The sequence below is a fragment of the Aspergillus niger genome, assembly GCF_000002855.4.
Source record: "Aspergillus niger supercontig An09".
NCBI lineage: Eukaryota > Fungi > Ascomycota > Eurotiomycetes > Eurotiales > Aspergillaceae > Aspergillus > Aspergillus niger.
The window spans coordinates 1,280,351-1,298,421 of NT_166525.1; the positions used below are offsets into that span (position 1 = coordinate 1,280,351).

Sequence of the window (18,071 nt, forward strand, 5' to 3'; positions counted from 1 at the left end):
ATCAGCATGACGTCGATCCACATAACCGTCCGTCGGTCTCGCGACTCCGACAATTCCGAACCAAGAATCCATACTACCTTACTTAACTGAGTAGTACCAAGTGACGATGAATACGAGCTATCCTACTAACAGTAGTCGTACTAACTGTAACTGGAATTGAATGGCTGGCTGGCTGGGTTGCTGACTGACCGGACCGCACTGGCCTTGTCAGTTCAGTTATTAATAGGGATTTAAGCTTACCTCGTGCTCTATAAGAACCGGGGTTTAGTTGGCAAGGTTTCATCATCCAGATGACTCTGCGCTATCTTTCTTCATCTTCTTTGAGTCAGGTGCTCAGACGGACTGCCTCTACTGCTTCTATATTGCGCTTCAAAGCGTCTTCATACGATCTGCCGAGAATGAACTCGTCAACTGCTACCACTACTAATATACCCCGATCTCTTCTGAACGATGCCATTATGGCAACATCTACGAATATCCACCTCTCGCCTGAAACAAATCCTGGAATCATCTCGCATAATGTGAGCGAGGAGTCGGCTCGCGTGGCGAGTGAAGTTCTGCAGGAGGATATGCTATCTCATCATGTGTTTTTTAATCAGAGTGGGTTTCATAGTATGTTCCCCCCTTTCCCATCTCTTACTTTTCTAAGGGTGCTTGGAGGATATTGGCTAACGGTATAGACCACATCCCCCACCATATTCTAAGCCTATATGCCCTCGGTGCAACACCCCAACAGATCCGCGCCGCATATGAAAAGAACAGCAGTTATCAGCGGCCCAAGATACCCGTGGATGAGGATGTGGTGAATCAGATGGGAGACGAAAAGGGGTTCCTGAAGTATCTGGGGCTGGGGAAGCATTATAGTAACTATCTGGAGTTTTTCCAACGTCAGATGAAGGAGAAGGGGGAGGAGAGGGTATTAGGGGAGTATCTCCTCTCGGATTCGGGGGCTGAGGTGGCTGAGAACATGCTGGGGAGGTTGTTTGGAGGTATCTTTCTTTCTTTTTCCCTTCGTCTCTCATTTTGGATTGACTCAAGGGGGGAGTGATGGCTAATTGTTGTGGATAGGTTTAATCCATCCATTTATTCACTTCGGATTCGGTCTCGAGTTCAATCAGCCTGCTATCGTAGCTGAAGGTCTGGCACAGGCGGCTGTTCACGAGGACTGGTACGGTCCGTTATTCTTCTGGCCTGTGGAAAAGGCAGCCGGGGGAGTGGCTATACGAGGGAAGAAGTCCATGCTGCAGATCCTGGAGGAAATTCGAGCCGATGAGAAGCTGGCGCGGTCTGCACAGTATGATGATAGCCAGCGGATGAAGAACGGGGTGCTGAAACGGGCTCCAGATGAGATGATCAAATATGCGGCGGAGTTTACGGTATCCGTAGATCAGATTGAGCAGAAGATGGTGGAGATTATCAATACTGTTGGTGAGTTATATTCCTTCTTTCCTGATACGTCTCTACGTGTGTGTATCTGGCAGTGACTAACTGATGTGGATGTAGCATACTTCACTAGTGCCGCTCAGCGCCCCGATAAACAGATCAAGTTCGATTTCTTCTACATCCACGGGGTCAACTCGACTATCTTCCTGTCGAAGATCATCCGATTGCCGTATCTGGATGACGTGACTAAAGCCCGGATTCTGGAGTGGACAGGCCGACTGGATCTGTTGCTCTATGTAGCGTATGGAGCAGCGGATTTGCATCTAGATGAGATTACGAGGTACCCGGCAGCGAAGAGCTGGGAGGAGATCTATGCTTATTGCAATGCTCAGTCGAGCGATGATGGACATCTGCCCAAGTTGGTGCGAGCTTTGAAGAATGGTGAGAGAGCATGTCGGCCGTACGAAGACCGGGCTGAGGAGTTGGGGTTGAAGATTAAGGGCGATATGTGGTTGAAGATTGCGAATATGGGTATGTTCATCCCGGATGCTTCTTATGGAAGCGGAAGAGTTACTGATTGGAATTATTAGTGATGGATTCGACTGCTGGCCAGGATCCCCTGTGGGTCCGCGGAGCGGGTTTTGATGAGGCGTGGAAGAACTTGGAGGACCGACGATCCCGGCTGTAAGACACGGATTATTAGTGTATCCAGATTGTGGTACAGAGTGCTGTGTGACTGTAGTATAGCAGTATGTCGGTGATAATCAATCAATTCTACGTAGCCTCATGAAGTGCGCATTAGAGGAAGGAAGAGAGTAAATACTAGAAAGCACCAGATCGGGGGATCACGTGGTGATTGGGAAGCACGAGTGGGGCGATATCCCCAACAATTAATGATTGGAATCGCGAGAAGCTCTTCTTCAATCCTTCGCCATCTTTCCATCCTCTCTTTCTCCATCTCCTTTCTTCCATTAACCTACTCTTCTTTCCTCATTTCTCACCGATAACTCACTCTCCCATCCAACCCCTGCATTTGCATCCGCATCTGCATCCTCACTATGCCCAGTGACGACACCTCTTCTCAGAACAGAAATTCCGCTCCCTCCGATTCCCGCCGATGGCCCGATGACGAGACCGCGTTGGACGCTGTCCGCCGCTTCGCCGACGAACAAGTCTCGTCCGTGCTCCAGTCGGTGATGGGCATTCCCTCCATGTCCTCGCGGCCCTCTCCCGACCACTGGGCTATCTTCGACGAGGAAGCTTTCCGCAGGAGAGACGGCGGCGGCGACGCGAAGGGGGTCGAGCATGCGCCAGGTACAGCTCCCGGTGCGGCGGACAATTCTGATCACTACAACCAGCGCCACAACCGCTATCCGGCGCATTCCTGGAGAGACTGGGACGATCAGTGGTACGCAGATAACCATCCTAGATGGCGCAGAAGTGACCGAGACTTCTTCGACTATTTCTTCGACAGGGCCTCCTTGTTCGACAGCCCTTTTTCCTCCCGCTTCTTCCACCCCTTCCACCGCTCCATGTTTTCGGATTTCGCTAGCAATTCCTTCGGTTGGCCCTTCTCCTACCTCCTCTTCAGCCCATATTCCCCCTTGCACCTGGAACGCCAGGATCAGTACCACTCCCACCGCGACAGGGGTGTCTTTTCGTCCCTCATGTCCTCATTGAGCCTGTCGTCTGAGAATGAGAACAACAACCCCGCTACGGAATCCCACTGGCGTGAAGCTTTCGAAGATCTTATTCGATTGGAAAATGGCAAACCGATGCTCGATCAGGACACCACTGCGCTGGCAAAGAGGGAAACCGCGAGAGATTGGCTGTACGGTCTAGCGAAACGGGGCAGTTTGGGCGATCAGTGGAAGATTTCCGAAAGCGGAAGAGACGGCCGGTCAAACCCTATGCTTGTGTTCCACGACTACACTTCGGACCGCGGCGATGGCGGTGAGGTGTCTCTCGAGAGAACAGCAGACGAGAACGAAACCGAAACTATGACGGAGCTGGACATGTTCGATCGCTTCTTCGAGGACGCTGCTGCTCGCGAAAGCAAGGCCATTGCCGAAATGTTCGAGAGTCCTATACTGCGCTTGCTGCTGGAGGAGAGACGGAGACCCCGTGACACCGACGAGAAATGGCTGGAACCTGTATCTGACAAGCGGAACGAGAACACGGTCCCCGATACGCTTCCCGAGAATAAGCTGCAGTCGACCCCCGTGACGGAATCAACTACAACCACAGAACAACCAACCGTGATCTCAACCATGACGAGAACCGAGCGTGTCCGACTCCCCGATGGATCCACCCAAAAGAAGACAGTCTGGACAAAGAGATTCTCAGATGGTCGTGAAGAGAGCAACGAGACGACGGAAGTACTGAACCCTCCGCATGGACAGAACAGTACAGGAGACTCTTCATCTGCCAATCAAAAGGAATCCGGCTGGTTCTGGAGAGATTAGACTGTTGTTCAGTCTTTGATTTGCTATCGTTTCACTCTCTTTTCTTTTTCTATTTTTCACACTATACCTATGTGATCTCAAGGATCTACTTATCGTTGTCGTCAATTAGCGCTGATTATCACTGCTGGCGTTGCTTTTCAAAAGCATTCATGTTCCTTGCCACACTCACATTCTGTCTTTACGATTTCCTATCATATGTCTATATCTTATTGATGCTGATACCAATCTACTATGGACTTCCATCTTTCCTTTTCGATGAGTTACCTCCATATTAACAAGTTAATCGTTGCATTACTCCATATTTTGGACTCACACCTTAGGGATTTGCTAGGATGTGCTTGACATGTGTATTACTGCGTATTCACGTTAAACTTCTATCATAACTAACCGCCCCCTCTACATGTCTTCGTCTCTCCCAAAAGGATATACTAGTATAGGGTACTAATCCGATGCTCTAATCGGCCTTCACGCTCTTCTTCTGTGCCTTACCCGTAGTCCAACCCTTCGATTCCCAGTACTGCACACTGTCTTCCATCTTCTTGTACGCCCATGAGAACGAGGGATCTATACCATACCAATATCTATATTAGCCATCATCTCACAAGAGTCTCATATCGCGAGCGGGAAGAGAACAAAGGGGAAGCGTGGGAAAAGGAAGCATACACAAGAATTGCCTCAAATCATGCCTATTATCCTCAGGCGAATACTGTTCAGCATGATAACTAGGCGTCAAGACCGTCATCTTATGGCGATTAATCGAGTAATTGTAGAAAAAGTGGCGCGTCTTTTCGTAGATCTCGCGAGGGCTGTACTCGTTCCCCCACATGTGAAGTAGGCGCTCGTACATAGACCACGGCCCAAGCTTAGCGACTTTACGGAGATATCCGAAGACCGAGAGCTCGGCGTAAGTGACTCCCATGTCGGCTTCGTCGGATTGCACGTAGGTGGCGGTGATGGGCTCAAGTTCGGCGGTGGGAGTCGCGGTGAGGAAATCGTCGAGGATGGGAAGGTCGAAGGAGTCGCGGGCCCAGGCGATGAATTTCTTCAGGTCAACTTTACTTATGGAGCCGATCGGGTTGAGCTGTGATTGTTAGTGGTGCTTATTCCTTCTTTGTGGAGGGGATGTGGACGTACATCTGCACTGCTGGCGTCGTACTTAGTCAGGTAGCCGCGGAGACTGTTAACGTTAGTTGTTTGTTCAATTTGAATTGGGATGTTATTGTATCAAACTGGGATTGAGATATGAACAGACCATTCTGCGCTCCGTTAGTATCCTGCCTCAGATGAAGTATGAGTTTGGAAACGTACCATCAACATTGGACGAGCCCAAAACAAGCAATCCACCACCGCCTGGGCGCTGACGGACCGTCGGTAGCAGCGATGCAAAAAGATATGAAAGTACCATCCGCAATCTGGCTTGGATGTTTTGCAATGCTTGATTCTCTGCTCGGCTACCGCCGTGGACTTTGAACTTAGGTTGGAAGTTTGTGACGATAGTAAACACGTTCATCATGGCAGTGATCACAGTATCGAAATTGAAGTCGGTGTGGTAAGCACCGATCTCTGCGGCGAGCAGCTTAGCCCGGTCCCGGGTTTCCTTGCTGGAGTTTTGAGTGCCCATGTAGCTCGTATGGAAGATGCGGCTAGTGGAATAAGTTAGGATTCGATAGTTCGGAATGTCCAGCAGCGGAAACTTACTTGCAAACCTCCTGGCTCGTAGTAGGAAGCCAGGTGGAGTCTGCTGGCTCGGCGCAAAGCCTGCGAACATCCTTGATGACCTGTTCGTTTCCTTCCTGGACAGCTTTGACGACTTCTCTGCACATCGAGTGAACAATAATAGAAGTAGCACAACTGTCGATACCTCCGCTGAGAGGGATAAAGTATCCTGCAGCACCGCTCCGTCGCAGATAATCCCAAAGCCAGCAAGCCGGACCAAGTGCGATTTCTTCCTCCGGGACATGATAGCGTGGTTTGAGAGTCTCAGAGGGAGCATAGCCGGGATCAGCATCCTCATCCCGACGGGACAACCTCGTGTCCAGATCGAGGCGGACATAAGGCGACTGCATGCTGGCCTGCATGCCTCGACTTGCACTAGAGCGGTAGGTCCGGACTTCTTCAATATCAACAGTCGCTGTGACAACCTCAACGTCATTCAGAGAGAATTGTGAACCCTGGGCCACAATGTTGCCATTGACCACAATCATTGCGCAGCCATCGTAGTACAGTCGATCACCATCGCAGCCTTGTTGGTTTGCATAGAGATAGATGCCACCACTCTAGAGAAGAGTTAGAAATGACGCCTCGAGTGTGATTGATAGACTCACCAATTTCGTGGCCTGGGTAATGAGGTTGACACGGGTATCGAGCTTCCTCAATTCGTGGTGACTTCCGGAGGAGTTGGAGAAGATTTCGACACCTGTTGATGCGTTAAAAAAAGTGCCGTTAGGTGAATCTGATAGACGTACCAGCGAGACCATACGGGATGTGAGGGCTGTACACGCATTAGCCATCTTCTAATAAACAGGAGGATACGTAGGCCATTACCCGTTAGGAGTGAAGAGCTCTTCGCAAGTTTCAAGACCCAAGCACGTATCTCTCGTACTGATGAGTGCATCACCAAAGGGCACCTTGTATTGTCCCGTGATCTTTCCGACGATTTGCTCCAAGTAGTAGTCTTCGACTTCACGGGGTCGCTGCCAGGGCGTAAAGTGTCTCATTTCCCTGTAGTTTCCATCTGTGGAAGAAGCAAATGTCAGCCATTGATCCCAGTCACTGTCACGAGAGAGATACACACCATTGGCAAGCCACATCTTGGGACGGATGAGAATGATTTTGCGGTTGTAGAAGATTACACTAGAAGAATGCTTAGTTCGGCCAAATATAGTAGCGGTACGGTACTCATGACTTACCGGCAGTTCCACTTGCAGTCCCTATGGCGAACGGGCATACCGACATCAACAACGATATCTTGGCAGTCAGGGTGATCGATGATGCGGGCAAACATCTCCCACGAGTGGAGATACGTATCGCCCTCGAGGAAGGCATCAAGACAGCCATATCCTAGAGCGAAGTCAACAATTGGCCAAAGCAAAATGCTACTAAGAGAAAATACCAGTAATCTCAAGCTCCGGACCAACTCGGAGCGTGGCTCCAGCTGCCTTGGCTTTCCGAATACTTTCGATGATCCGCTCGCAGTTACCCTCGAAGTCGAGGGCCCACTGGTTGAGGGAGCTGAGAGGAAATTGTCAGTGGAAATTCACAACGATACACCCCATTTCAGACACCCACCATGTTGCAAGAGTGACAAGGTGACCCATGGTGAGCGAATGCTTCCCTGCTGATGCGGCGGGGAAAGATAACAAATGAAGCCATCCACGAATCAGTTGGAGAAAGCGTGACTCGCCATGACGCACGTCACGTGTGTGGGGAGCTCCCCTCGTGCCCCTCAATCGTCACGGTATTACCGTATCGGAGGAATTGCCGGGTGGGCGGTGCCTGCGCAAATGGTAACGAGCTTACCCGCCTCGGCATCTGAGGGGTGCTGATTAATCGCTGGTTATCGGAGCCATGAGGAGGTCCAATTCTGATCTCTCCTCTTTGGATATACAGCATTTTGGTTTTTTCGTATCCTAATCCTATCCCTCCTATCCTACACCATACATTCTATTCTTTACGCAATTGCCGTATCCTTAGTACATGATGAGCAACGATTCCCAGCTCCCCAACCCCCCGCATATACAAGCCGACTCCATGCTGGCCCGACGGTTCGGAAGGGAGACTGTGAACTATTTCTCCAGTATGGCTCAGTTATCCCCTGAATTCCATTCATGACCAGCTAATCACCCGTTAATTCAGGCTCCCCCTTGAACCGTCTGTCATTCCTCCGCACAGACCATGCCTTCCTCTCCGCCGCGCTCAAGCACCCCTCTACACGCTTCGTCCTCATGAAGGACCTCGCGCCGTTGACCAAATCTCCCGCGGAGCCCTACTATGCCAAATACGATGAGATCCGCAAGATGGTCCCCGAGTCTATCTACGACAAGTCCGAGGAGGACATCATCAAGGAGTACGACTCGCGCAAAACCACCGCATCCCCAATCTTCCTCGGTCTGGACGAAACCCAGAAGGAGGACGGTCTTGTCTGGAAGATCTACGCCGGAACACCCTACTTCGCACTGGACGTGACTCCGCGCCACTCCGAAGAGCAGCAAGCCAACTCCAGGGCCGTGATCAGCGACATGGAAGCCAAGGGTCTGACCTTCCTCCAAGGAAGAACTATCATGTCATTCCCCGCCAGTGAAGGTATAACTTAGCCCTACCCCGCCCCATATACAACAACCATCACTAACACCCCCCTCTAAGCCGCCATCTACGCCCAAGCCCGCGCCCTGATAGACTGGAACACCCGCAACACCTTCTGCGGCACCTGCGGCCACCCGACGATCTCCGTAAACAGCGGGACCAAACGCGCCTGTCCACCCAGCGACGCTGCCCTCGTAGAGCAAGGCAAACCCGCCACCCGACCCCCCTGCAACACCCGCACCACGATATCAAACCTTTCCTTCCCTCGCACCGACCCCACCATCATCGTGGCCGTCGTCTCAGCAGACGCCAAACGCATCCTCCTCGGCCGCTCCAAGCGCTTCCCGCCCAATTGGTACTCCACCCTGGCGGGGTTCATTGAGCCCGCCGAGTCTGTCGAAGACGCCGTCCGCCGCGAAGTTTGGGAAGAAGCCGGCGTCACGTTGTCGCGCGTCGTGATCCACTCGTCGCAGCCGTGGCCGTACCCGGCCAACTTGATGATCGGGGCTATTGCGCAGGTGAGTGATCCTGCGCATGAGAAGATCAACCTCGAGCATGATCCGGAGCTTGAGGATGCGAGGTGGTTTGAGTTTGCCGAGGTGGAGGAGGCGCTAAGGACGGGCACGAGTGTCTTGGGCTCTGGGCCGGGGCCGGAGTATAAGGAGGGGGCGTTGAGGTTGCCGCCGGCGACGGCTATTGCCAATCAGCTTATTCGGGCGGCGATCAATTTGGAGTTTTTGGGTGGGGAGAATGGGCCAAAGATGTAGAGCGGGAGTTAGAGGATAGAAAGTACTACTAGGGTCGAGGGTGGAGTAGAGGTGTGGGTTGGGGATAGCGTTCATGGTGGGTTGGTGTTTCGTTTTTGCCGTATTGTTATCATTCTGTATGGGTTATGAAGACACGGACGGTATGCTAGTATAGACGTGCGAGTAAGATTTTATGAATAGAGACAGTTGCTCTGATTATATGCTTAATTTGTGAAGGTTACCACTTTCCGTGCTAGAGTATTCCACACATGCCACGAAACATCAATCCAAACACCCATAGATACACTCGTAAATCATCCAGATCTACTACACTGCAAATACAACCCCAAACCCTATACACACCTGCAGGTAGACATTAAAAATTCGCATACACCGTCCCATCCCTCAACTCATGTATATCCTCCTTACTACTCGGCGACCCCACCTCCGCATATCTCCTCCCATCGCGCAACTCATGGATGGTGATCCGACGATGAGACTTCCTCCTCCGGGAGCCGGAGCCGGAGCCCCGACTCGACGAGAAGGAGGAGTCCGCGCGCCCATCTACGTTATTCACGCTCCCTGAATCGCTGAATCCACCGGTACTGTAGGGAGTAGCCTCGCGACTTTCCTGCTCAATCGAGGCTTGTAATTGGTAATCGGCTACCATGGCCATGCCGTCTTCGTGATACCATTGGCGCAAATCAGTAGCGTAGGTTTGCTCCTCCGCGCCGTATTCGACGGGTGGGCCGTCGATTTGGGCTTCGTTGGGGCCGTTAAAGACGGCCCAGGCGCTGCTGTCGACGCTGGACAGGGTCATGGAGTGTTTGAAGCTCTTGACTTTGAAGTTTCGGAGGAGGATTGCGTCGCCTTCCTCTACGTTTGGCAGGGCGGTTTTGTAGGGTCGGAAGATCTGCGCGTACAGTATTGTGCCGGCTAGGGAGGGATCGGTCACACCGAAGGTCAGTATGTAGTCCTTTCTGCCTGTTGTGGCTCGGATGGCGGGCCGGGTTTCGGATACGATTGAGATGGTGTCTGTCAGTGCGTTGTAGTGGTCGATGAGGGTGGCGAGGGGTGCGAAGTAGGAGAATTTGCTGCGTAGGCCTGGATAGTTGCGGTTGAGGTTGACAAGGTGTTTGCGGTCATGGCCAACAAGTAGGACTTCGTCTTCGCTGTGGGTTGTGTGGGCTCCTTTGTCGTCGTCATCGGCTATTGCCTGTTCTTCGGGTGCGGTAGAGATGGATCTCGCTTCAGACTTGGCGTCTTCGTCTGGTGGAAGATTGTCCGTCTCCACCGTCGTTGTTGTTTCTGTAACTACCTCGACGGTCGGTTGTGGTTCGTCTTCCGGCTGGAAATCTGACCTTTCCTGAGTAGGCTCAGGAGTTGGCGGTGCTGCACCCACCGGTAGGACAGGGACAGAAGGAATGTCCACTCCATTTATCTGAGATGACTCTGGCGTCACCAGCTGATTTTGTGGGAGGATTGGCATCTTGGGAACATGGGCAGCCGAGTCGGGCAGACTCAAGCTTTGAGAGGCACCATCTAGCGACAAGCTAGGATCAATGTGCTGAGCTTGTTCTGGCAGATCTGCGCCCTCGCCATCCTGTAGCTGCTCGTGGGATGTATCCCCGCCATGTTGTCCGCTACTAATTTCTGCCGGGAAAGTGCCCGCGTTGAAAAGCTCGGGATCGATTGGAGGTTCAGGATACTGTAGAATGGGTTCGGTACTAGTCACATCATGTTGAGTGATATGGATGTTTTCTTGAGCATATACGACCTGCCCAGGATGTGCCTCGTGTGATAAGACTTCTGTTGTCCGCAAGTCCTCATGGTAGATGTGGGAATCAGGGTGTTCGTCGATATCAATGCTTTGCTTGGCGCCTTCGGATGGGGCCCTAAGAACAGCGCCCTCCGTGGATTCGATTAGGCTTGAATCTTCATAACCTTCTGGAAGATGATCCTGCTCTTCTGTTGCCTCATCTTCTATGTGCACCGCCTCTGACCCTCTAGTATCAGCTGGCTCCTCGACATGTTCCTGTCCCATCTCTCGTTCAAGAGCAGGCTCGTAGTGAGCCTTCTCGTCGTGTTCATCGCGGGCTTGTTCATCGGTAACCTGATAATCGTGGGTTTGTAGGTCGTGCATCTCTTCATCCTGGACCGCTTCGGCTTCCGTCTCCTTGATATCAGTATCTTCGGCATCCCGCTGGTCGTCGTCCATATTCACATCTCCTTCGCTCTCTTGGCCCTGCTCTGCCTGCTCCACGTTGACTGCCTCGTCCTCACTGTGCGCCTCCATGGTTGCTTCATGAGCCACCTGCACCTGGTTGTCGGAATGCAATTCTCCATCCCGCTCGGTTTCGCGGCTCTGGCGAATCAAGTTGACCTCGACCGGCTCGACCTCTCGCTCCTGGGCTTCTTGATTGTCTCGCACAGACCAATCGCCAGCCTCTTCGCCGTCTTCATCACTGTAGTCCTCCGCCTCCGCGTCATCAACCTCTTCGCTCTCATATTCTTCGTAATCGCCTGACTCTGATGTGCCATAGCTGGATGCTTCATCCGCAGACGGCGATACGTCGGGTTCGCGAGTATGTGTAGCTGCTGGTGCTGCAGCGGGCTGCCTTTGCACGCTCGGTGAAGGCTCCTCGTCGCTATCGCTGTCGAGCACGATAACCTCTGGTTCTGCCTTCTTGATGGGATGAGGCGATTCGGCCTCCAGCTCATCTCCCTGTGACTCGAGTTCAGAGTCGACACGATCGTCATACCCGTCCTCATCATAATCATTCTCTAGTCCCTCGGATTCAGCCTCCTCGTCTGAAATATCATCCTCCTCATCAAGTTCTTCCTCGTCCTCTTCGGCGTAATATCCATATTCTCTCCTGGCGGAATCATGGGCTTTCGCCGGTGATTCTGCCTCACTTTCGGAGATGAGTTCGATGTCATGTCTTGCTCTAGAGTCCGGTTGCTCATCTACTTCGGAAACGTATTCTTCGCTCAAGACCTCTGAGCGAGCGTCCTCGATGACTGAGCTTTGACTAGCGCTTTCATATTCGTGATCTTCGCCTTCTAAGTCGTGCTGTTTCGTTTCCATCACGCTGTGATAGAATCTTCTCTCTTCCGGAACCATGCTGGAATCGGCCCGTGCTTCCAATTGCCCATGCGCTTCAGCCCTTTCCTCATCCTCTTCTACCTCGGCCCATTCTTCTTCCTGTGGCATTGCTCCTTCAGTATCTCCACCTTCAAAACCTAAAGTGTAGGCTGCATGCGGAGTAGCTGTTTCTACAAGAGGCACAGACGACGTAGTATCTTGAGCATGCATAGGCTTTGATTCTTGCGCTCTTGCGGTGACCGATTGGTGTAAGGGTACAGCATGGGCAAATCCAGTCTCAGAGTCCACATCAGCCGTTGTTGTTGCATGCTCATCAAGATTCCTGATGGTAGGGTCTGGTGGCGTTTCCGAGATAGCCTCAAGGGCCAAATCGACGGCCTCCTGGTTGATAGTTGTCGGCGGAGTAGACTGAGTTTGGCCAGTAGTTGACACGGATCCGAAATATCCAAAGGGGCTGTTTGAAGTGCTAACCAAAGGTGAAGGAATCGGAAGGCCGGGTGAAGGTATAGGGTGAAGGCGCGGAGTGTCTATTGGGAGATGACCAGCGAAATTGGGAATGCCGTGCTTTCGCAGGCTTGGAGCCTCGGCCCTCGACACAATGCCGGGCACAAGAAACTCCGCATCGGATCGTGAATCGTCCAATTTCTTCTCTGCACTGAACTCGGGCGCCACTTGTTCTGATTCGGCAGCGGTACTTTCAGCTTGCGCGCCATCAGACGGCCCCTCCGGCACTGGTACAACGTCGCGAGTCTCAGACGGCCTTGGGGATTGCTTCGCATCCTCCGCAACATCATCCTCGCCGATCTCAGCTCTCAGCCATGCCTCGTCGTCGAACATAGCCGTCCAATCTCCCGGGATATCGATATCTTCAGGGCTCGCAGGTTCATCGACGAGACGCCAATCGCTGCCCCGCATGCTAAACCTTGGTCGCTTCCTTCCTTTCCCCGGCACGAAGCCATCCTCTTCTGCAAATGGGTCGAATATGGAGCTCGAAAGATGCCCCAGCGATGTGCGCGATCGTTCGACAAAGGCCGGTGACTGCCACGATTGTAGACTAGCGTTCTGACTCGTTCCATCTAGGCGAGGGTATCCGTTGGCAGGAGGGGTAGAGGGTGCCTCTTCAATCGCATTGTCGATAGTGGGCGGCGGGGGTGATGGGCGGTCTACTTGCACGGTGGAGAGATGTTGGGAAGAACGCCAGATCTGACATTGGTGAGCACTGGACTGTAACTGATCACTACTAGCTGAGTCCGGAAAAGTACCTCAATAGAAACGCTATCATCAAAGTTAATGTCCCACGCGATGCATCTTCCCGGCGTTTGTTTAGACACCTCATTGTCCACAAATCTCGATCCCGCCAGCCTAATGAAGACAGTATCGCCAATTCCGACGTGCGATTTGGCTACTTCTTCTGCGACCAGCCCATGGAAAACCACCTTAACCTGTCCATTCGTGCGTCGAAGGCGAAAGTCCGGCTCCGCTAGCAGGAGGCTGAGAGAACGGGTTGATGATGAGTAGGGCCATAGCAAGGTCACTACGGCGTGAATGGAGCTGTCCGAGAGATTCTCGAGCGCCGGTGCAAGCTTCGCGATAGGGATCGGGGTCGTCGACCGTAGAGGTTCGGAGACCGGAGGTTGCTGTTCGTGAGCGTCCATCGCTGTAGACGCTTAATGAGCATGTAATATCAGCATATCCATTCCTGAGTCATAGGCCTTGCATACTCCGGGCGGGATGGTGTATGCAGGGAGCAACAATATTGTGGTTGTTGTTGTTGTTGGTCGATCGGATATTAGAAGACGCGCGGGAGAAATGAAGATAGAAAGATGCGGAGGTGAGCCCAGATTCCCCCCGTATCGGTGCGTAATATTACCCGTGCTTTTCTCCGCGGAGTTCGATGTTCAGCGGGTAATCTACGTCATGGTCGGTACGCCCTTTATCACGTTGGGCATCTCCGCCCGTTTACGATCTCGCGCAAGTGTATATGAGTAGGGATCCTAGTTAGGATCGGAAATAGAATAGATAGTTACTGCTTGCTTGATTGGTAGAGCTAGCTGTTTAGAGAAGATGTTGAAGAGCACGGCATTCATCACGAGATTGATGCAATCGTCATGGGAAGAGCTTATCGGCTCGCCTCCGACGACCCCTCGGGCTCCGAAACGAAACATACTATCCTTCCAACACTCACTCACTGCCCGGAGCCTGCCTCAGTAATGACACTCTCCAGCCCAATTCGTCGTATAGCTGTCATCGGGGCTGGACCATCGGGTCTTGCTGCGGTCAAGTAGGAAAGCACCTGAGTGTGTCATTCGGCTCAAGCCACTGACGAGAACCGCAGGTATCTCCTTGCCGAGAAATGTTTCGAGCGGATCGATGTCTTCGAGAAAAGAAGCTCTGCCGGCGGAGTCTGGAATTACTGCCCGGGGATCCTGAAGGAGAAACTGACCACTGATGTGCCACAACTGGATCCGAACAAACCGCTCGAGGAGCCCCTATGGTACCCGACTGGAGGCCACGACCGACCTCAAGAGGCGGTCTTTGTGTCCCCGCTATATAAATCACTGGATACCAACATCCCCAAAGAGATGATGGGATATGGTGACAAATCTTTTGAGCAGGACTCACAGGTGTTCCCGAAGCATTCCGCCGTAAAGAAGTATCTGGACGAGTATGCCGAAGACATTAAGAACGTCATACAGTTCGAGACGCAGGTGGTCGATGTGCGGAAGACGGAAGGCGCTCCCCATGCTTGGTCTCTCACGACAAAGAATCTCCGTGAAAAGGTAGAGAAAACGTACTCATACGATGCGGTGGTGGTTGCTAGTGGCCACTTCGACGTCCCATATACCCCCGATATTGCTGGAATCCAGACCTGGAATACGGCATATCCGGGAATTATCTCTCATTCGAGGCTCTTTGACTCAGCAGAGTCGTTTCGAGACAAGAAGGTCATTGTTGTGGGGACTTCGGCATCTGGATTAGATATTGGCAATCAGATCAACGAAGTGTCCAAGGGGAAACTGCTGGTATCCCAACGAACAGAGACCCCTCTGGCATCTGCTGCTTCGGATAAAATCTATCTTCCACAAATAGTGGAATTCCTACCGCCACATACACATAACAGAGCAGTCCGTTTCGCAAACGGCCATATCGAGCAGGACATTGATGCCATCGTCTTCTGCACTGGCTATCTTTACTCCTTTCCTTTCCTATCTTCATTGAACCCCCCTCTGATCACCGATGGCCGTCGCACTCTAAATGTGTACCAACACCTGTTCTATATCTATGACACAACGCTGGTCTTACCTGCACTTCCACAGAGGGTAATTCCGCTCCCACTATCCGAGAACCAGGCGGCGGTGTTTGCCCGTGTTTGGTCGGGAAGGCTCAGCCTTCCATCACAGAAGGAAATGAAAGCCTGGGAGGAAGCAAACATTGCCCAAAAGGGCAACGGGACATCATTCCATTTGCTACCTTTTCCGCAGGATGCGGACTACCATAATTTCTTGCATGACTGGGCGGCGACGGCGCCACTCCGGCAAGGTCTTGACAATAACGGTGCTGGGAAGCTGTGTAATTATTGTGGTGAGAGGCAAAGGTGGATACGGCAGAGATTGCCTGAGATGAAGCGGGTATTTTCGGAGAAGGGCCAGGAGCGAAGCTCTATCAAAAACCTAGAGCAACTTGGCTTCGACTATGATAAGTGGAAGGAGCAGGAGGGTCATCGAGACGCTCGATTGTGATAGAGTATACATTTAGATGATAGATATGAGTCTGCATAGATAGATGTTCGAAGAAATCCACAAACACGTTTTGTCTGGGAAGCGAGCTACTGCAGTTCCAGTTCCCCAACTCACATTTATCGCAGCTGAATGCATACTCTACGATCTAATTATGCAAAAGCACCATGGAAAACAAACAAGCACTTAGACACCCACCATCCTCGTCTCTTCATCCCACCACTTCTTAAAAATGGTCAACCTCTCCGTACGGTCCCTAGCCATCTGTCTACCAGTGCCAGTCTATAATCCACATTAGCAAGAACGAAATAAGTACCAGCTTCAGAAACGTACCTTCATCATCCCCTCCAACTTCTCCAGCTTCTCATCAATATGCTCTCTCGAATTCTGCATACTAGCTCCAGCCAACTTGGCTCCCGTAAAGGTAAAGGTCCTCCCAATTCCAATGGCTCCAATGGCATCAATACGATCCGCATCCTGTACGATGGCAAGTTCAGAGTGTTGCTGCACAGCCAAGCGCACCTTCTCTGGATCCTTGACCTCAGTGGAGTACGAAACGTGATTGACCACCTCTTCCACCTGATCGATTAGGGCAGCTGAAGCTCCGGCCTGCTGCAACACAAGAGTCACCTTGGAGGTCTGTTGTTGACCTTCGATAGCTGGTGGGGCATATTTCTTATCGTTCACATCGTGGAGAAGGCTTTTGTTTTGTTGTTAGAAGAGAGTTGTGTGTGGAATGGTAGAACAAGTCGTATGAGATAGTGGGCTACGGTAGTGATCATGGTTATGGCTACTTACGCGCTGAGGAGGACCACGGTAGGGTCGTAGGAGGTTTGAACACCATTAGTAAGGCTCCTAGCATTGTACTCTGCGGATAGAATGTTTTGGGATAGAGCCAAAACCCGGAGAATGTGGAAAAAGTCATGCGAGGCATCGTAGTTCTTCATGTGGTTTTGGACCGCTTTGGCGACGGAGAGGAACATCTCATCCCCGGCTGGGAGGAGATTTCCGTAGGGTGCTGCACGCGCTGATGCGAGGATGTTGTGCACTGACTCCATGTTGATTGTCTGTGCTCTTCCACGAGGAAATGAAATTGAGGTCTGGGCTGGTGTCGCGGCTGATGTGCTCGTCAACGGCGCAAAGAAAAGGAATGGATAGGGTTGATTTGGGGAGGAGGAATTTAGTAGAGAAATGCTGCAAAGCTTTCCCCACATTCCTGATAAGTGTCCGGGAAGCAGTGATGCTGCTTATCCCTTCCGCTTTTCGCTCCAGCAGATTTGGTAGCTTTTCCAGGATCAGATGCGCTTTAGCGTTATGGCATTGTTTCCTGGAAGATATAAGCACGTACTAACTATAAAATAAGTTACTTCAGTATTGCGGTCGAAGTCAACCTATGTCCCGGAGTTCAACTTATCAGGCTCGCGGTCCACTTGCAACATGAGGAACCCGAAGGGGAATGATGTATATGATATCGTGCATAAATGGAGCCATGTTTAACACTGTCTCCTGGTTTAGGAAGAGAAAGATTCATCTACTGGACAATTCCAAAGCACTCATTATCATGTATTTTTGTAATACATGGAACAAAGAGAAATATTACATCGTTAATACTTGAGGCTGAAAATGTGTGTTAATAGTTGAAGTTGGAAGTGAGCCATTGAGATGGCCTCAGTCAGATCACACTTACTCACTACCAATTCATTCATAATTCAATAACCAATATCGCCCGATGGATTAGCGTCAGGTTTACTGAATGCGGGTCGACTGAGATTCTTGTTGACCTCTTGGGTGACTTGGTTCCTCAGGTTTAGGGCTGCCGACTGTAGAAGCCACCACCGAATTGAGATGGGGGTTTCCCACCCAGCAACAGTCGCAAGATCTATAGAGTACAACTATTCTATTCTACAGGGCAGCCTATAGCTATAGGCCAGCTTCTAGATAGGAAGCTCTCTGCGCATGCAAGAACCGGGCCATCCGCTGGTCGAGTCTAGAATGCCAACCGGTGCAAAGGAATCCTTTCCGTCTTCGCTTCGGGGAACTACGGAAAAGCTGTAACATTGAAACCAACCTCCTTCTCCACAGGTCTTGTTAACAAAGACTAATTCACTCCAGTGTTACCCGATGAAATCTACAATCTCCCCTATAGAGGGATTCCCGAGCCTGAATTCATTCGCCCTCCGTAGGCCCGGCCGATAAGCAGCCATCACGTGCCGGTCGATCACCCGCGTTGGTTCCGTCGACTTCATCACCAGCTGGACTGTTCCTCAATCCATCTTATGATCCACTCCCTCCAAACTCCCCTCATCCTGGCCCCCTCTTCGAGGATTCGCCG

At 51.6% G+C, this 18,071-nt stretch overlaps 7 protein-coding genes across 7 annotated transcripts; 4 read left to right on the forward strand and 3 right to left on the reverse strand.

The window, feature by feature from the left end:
* Positions 1–290: 290 nt before the first annotated feature.
* Positions 291–2,071, forward strand: An09g05650 (uncharacterized protein; the record flags this gene model as incomplete). Its single annotated transcript, XM_001393838.3, has 5 exons — positions 291–612; positions 681–989; positions 1,069–1,428; positions 1,504–1,914; positions 1,974–2,071. The coding sequence occupies 5 exons, from the start codon at positions 291–293 to the stop codon at positions 2,069–2,071; spliced, it is 1,500 nt and encodes a 499-aa protein (XP_001393875.3).
* Positions 2,072–2,441: 370 nt separating this feature from the next.
* An09g05655 (uncharacterized protein) lies at positions 2,442–3,848 on the forward strand (the record flags this gene model as incomplete). Its single annotated transcript, XM_001393839.3, has 1 exon — positions 2,442–3,848. One exon carries the CDS (start codon positions 2,442–2,444, stop codon positions 3,846–3,848), a length of 1,407 nt encoding a protein of 468 aa, XP_001393876.1.
* A 454-nt stretch (positions 3,849–4,302) lies between these two features.
* An09g05660 (uncharacterized protein) lies at positions 4,303–7,165 on the reverse strand (the record flags this gene model as incomplete). The annotated part of the gene is made up of 12 exons (XM_059749846.1): positions 4,303–4,412; positions 4,512–4,929; positions 4,983–5,025; positions 5,153–5,491; positions 5,547–6,124; positions 6,173–6,264; positions 6,314–6,339; positions 6,393–6,582; positions 6,643–6,701; positions 6,758–6,908; positions 6,961–7,079; positions 7,137–7,165. 12 exons carry the CDS (start codon positions 7,163–7,165, stop codon positions 4,303–4,305), a joined length of 2,154 nt encoding a protein of 717 aa, XP_059606960.1.
* Positions 7,166–7,252: 87 nt separating this feature from the next.
* Positions 7,253–8,917, forward strand: An09g05670 (uncharacterized protein; the record flags this gene model as incomplete). The annotated part of the gene is made up of 4 exons (XM_059749847.1): positions 7,253–7,354; positions 7,542–7,644; positions 7,740–8,150; positions 8,244–8,917. 4 exons carry the CDS (start codon positions 7,253–7,255, stop codon positions 8,915–8,917), a joined length of 1,290 nt encoding a protein of 429 aa, XP_059606961.1.
* Positions 8,918–9,272: 355 nt separating this feature from the next.
* On the reverse strand, positions 9,273–13,657 carry An09g05680 (uncharacterized protein; the record flags this gene model as incomplete). The annotated part of the gene is made up of 2 exons (XM_059749848.1): positions 9,273–13,232; positions 13,265–13,657. The coding sequence occupies 2 exons, from the start codon at positions 13,655–13,657 to the stop codon at positions 9,273–9,275; spliced, it is 4,353 nt and encodes a 1,450-aa protein (XP_059606962.1).
* A 76-nt stretch (positions 13,658–13,733) lies between these two features.
* Positions 13,734–15,742, forward strand: An09g05690 (uncharacterized protein; the record flags this gene model as incomplete). Its single annotated transcript, XM_001393843.3, has 4 exons — positions 13,734–13,833; positions 13,905–13,977; positions 14,062–14,283; positions 14,338–15,742. The coding sequence occupies 4 exons, from the start codon at positions 13,734–13,736 to the stop codon at positions 15,740–15,742; spliced, it is 1,800 nt and encodes a 599-aa protein (XP_001393880.3).
* A 183-nt stretch (positions 15,743–15,925) lies between these two features.
* Positions 15,926–16,797, reverse strand: An09g05700 (uncharacterized protein; the record flags this gene model as incomplete). Its single annotated transcript, XM_001393844.3, has 3 exons — positions 15,926–16,021; positions 16,073–16,439; positions 16,538–16,797. The coding sequence occupies 3 exons, from the start codon at positions 16,795–16,797 to the stop codon at positions 15,926–15,928; spliced, it is 723 nt and encodes a 240-aa protein (XP_001393881.1).
* Positions 16,798–18,071: the final 1,274 nt, after the last annotated feature.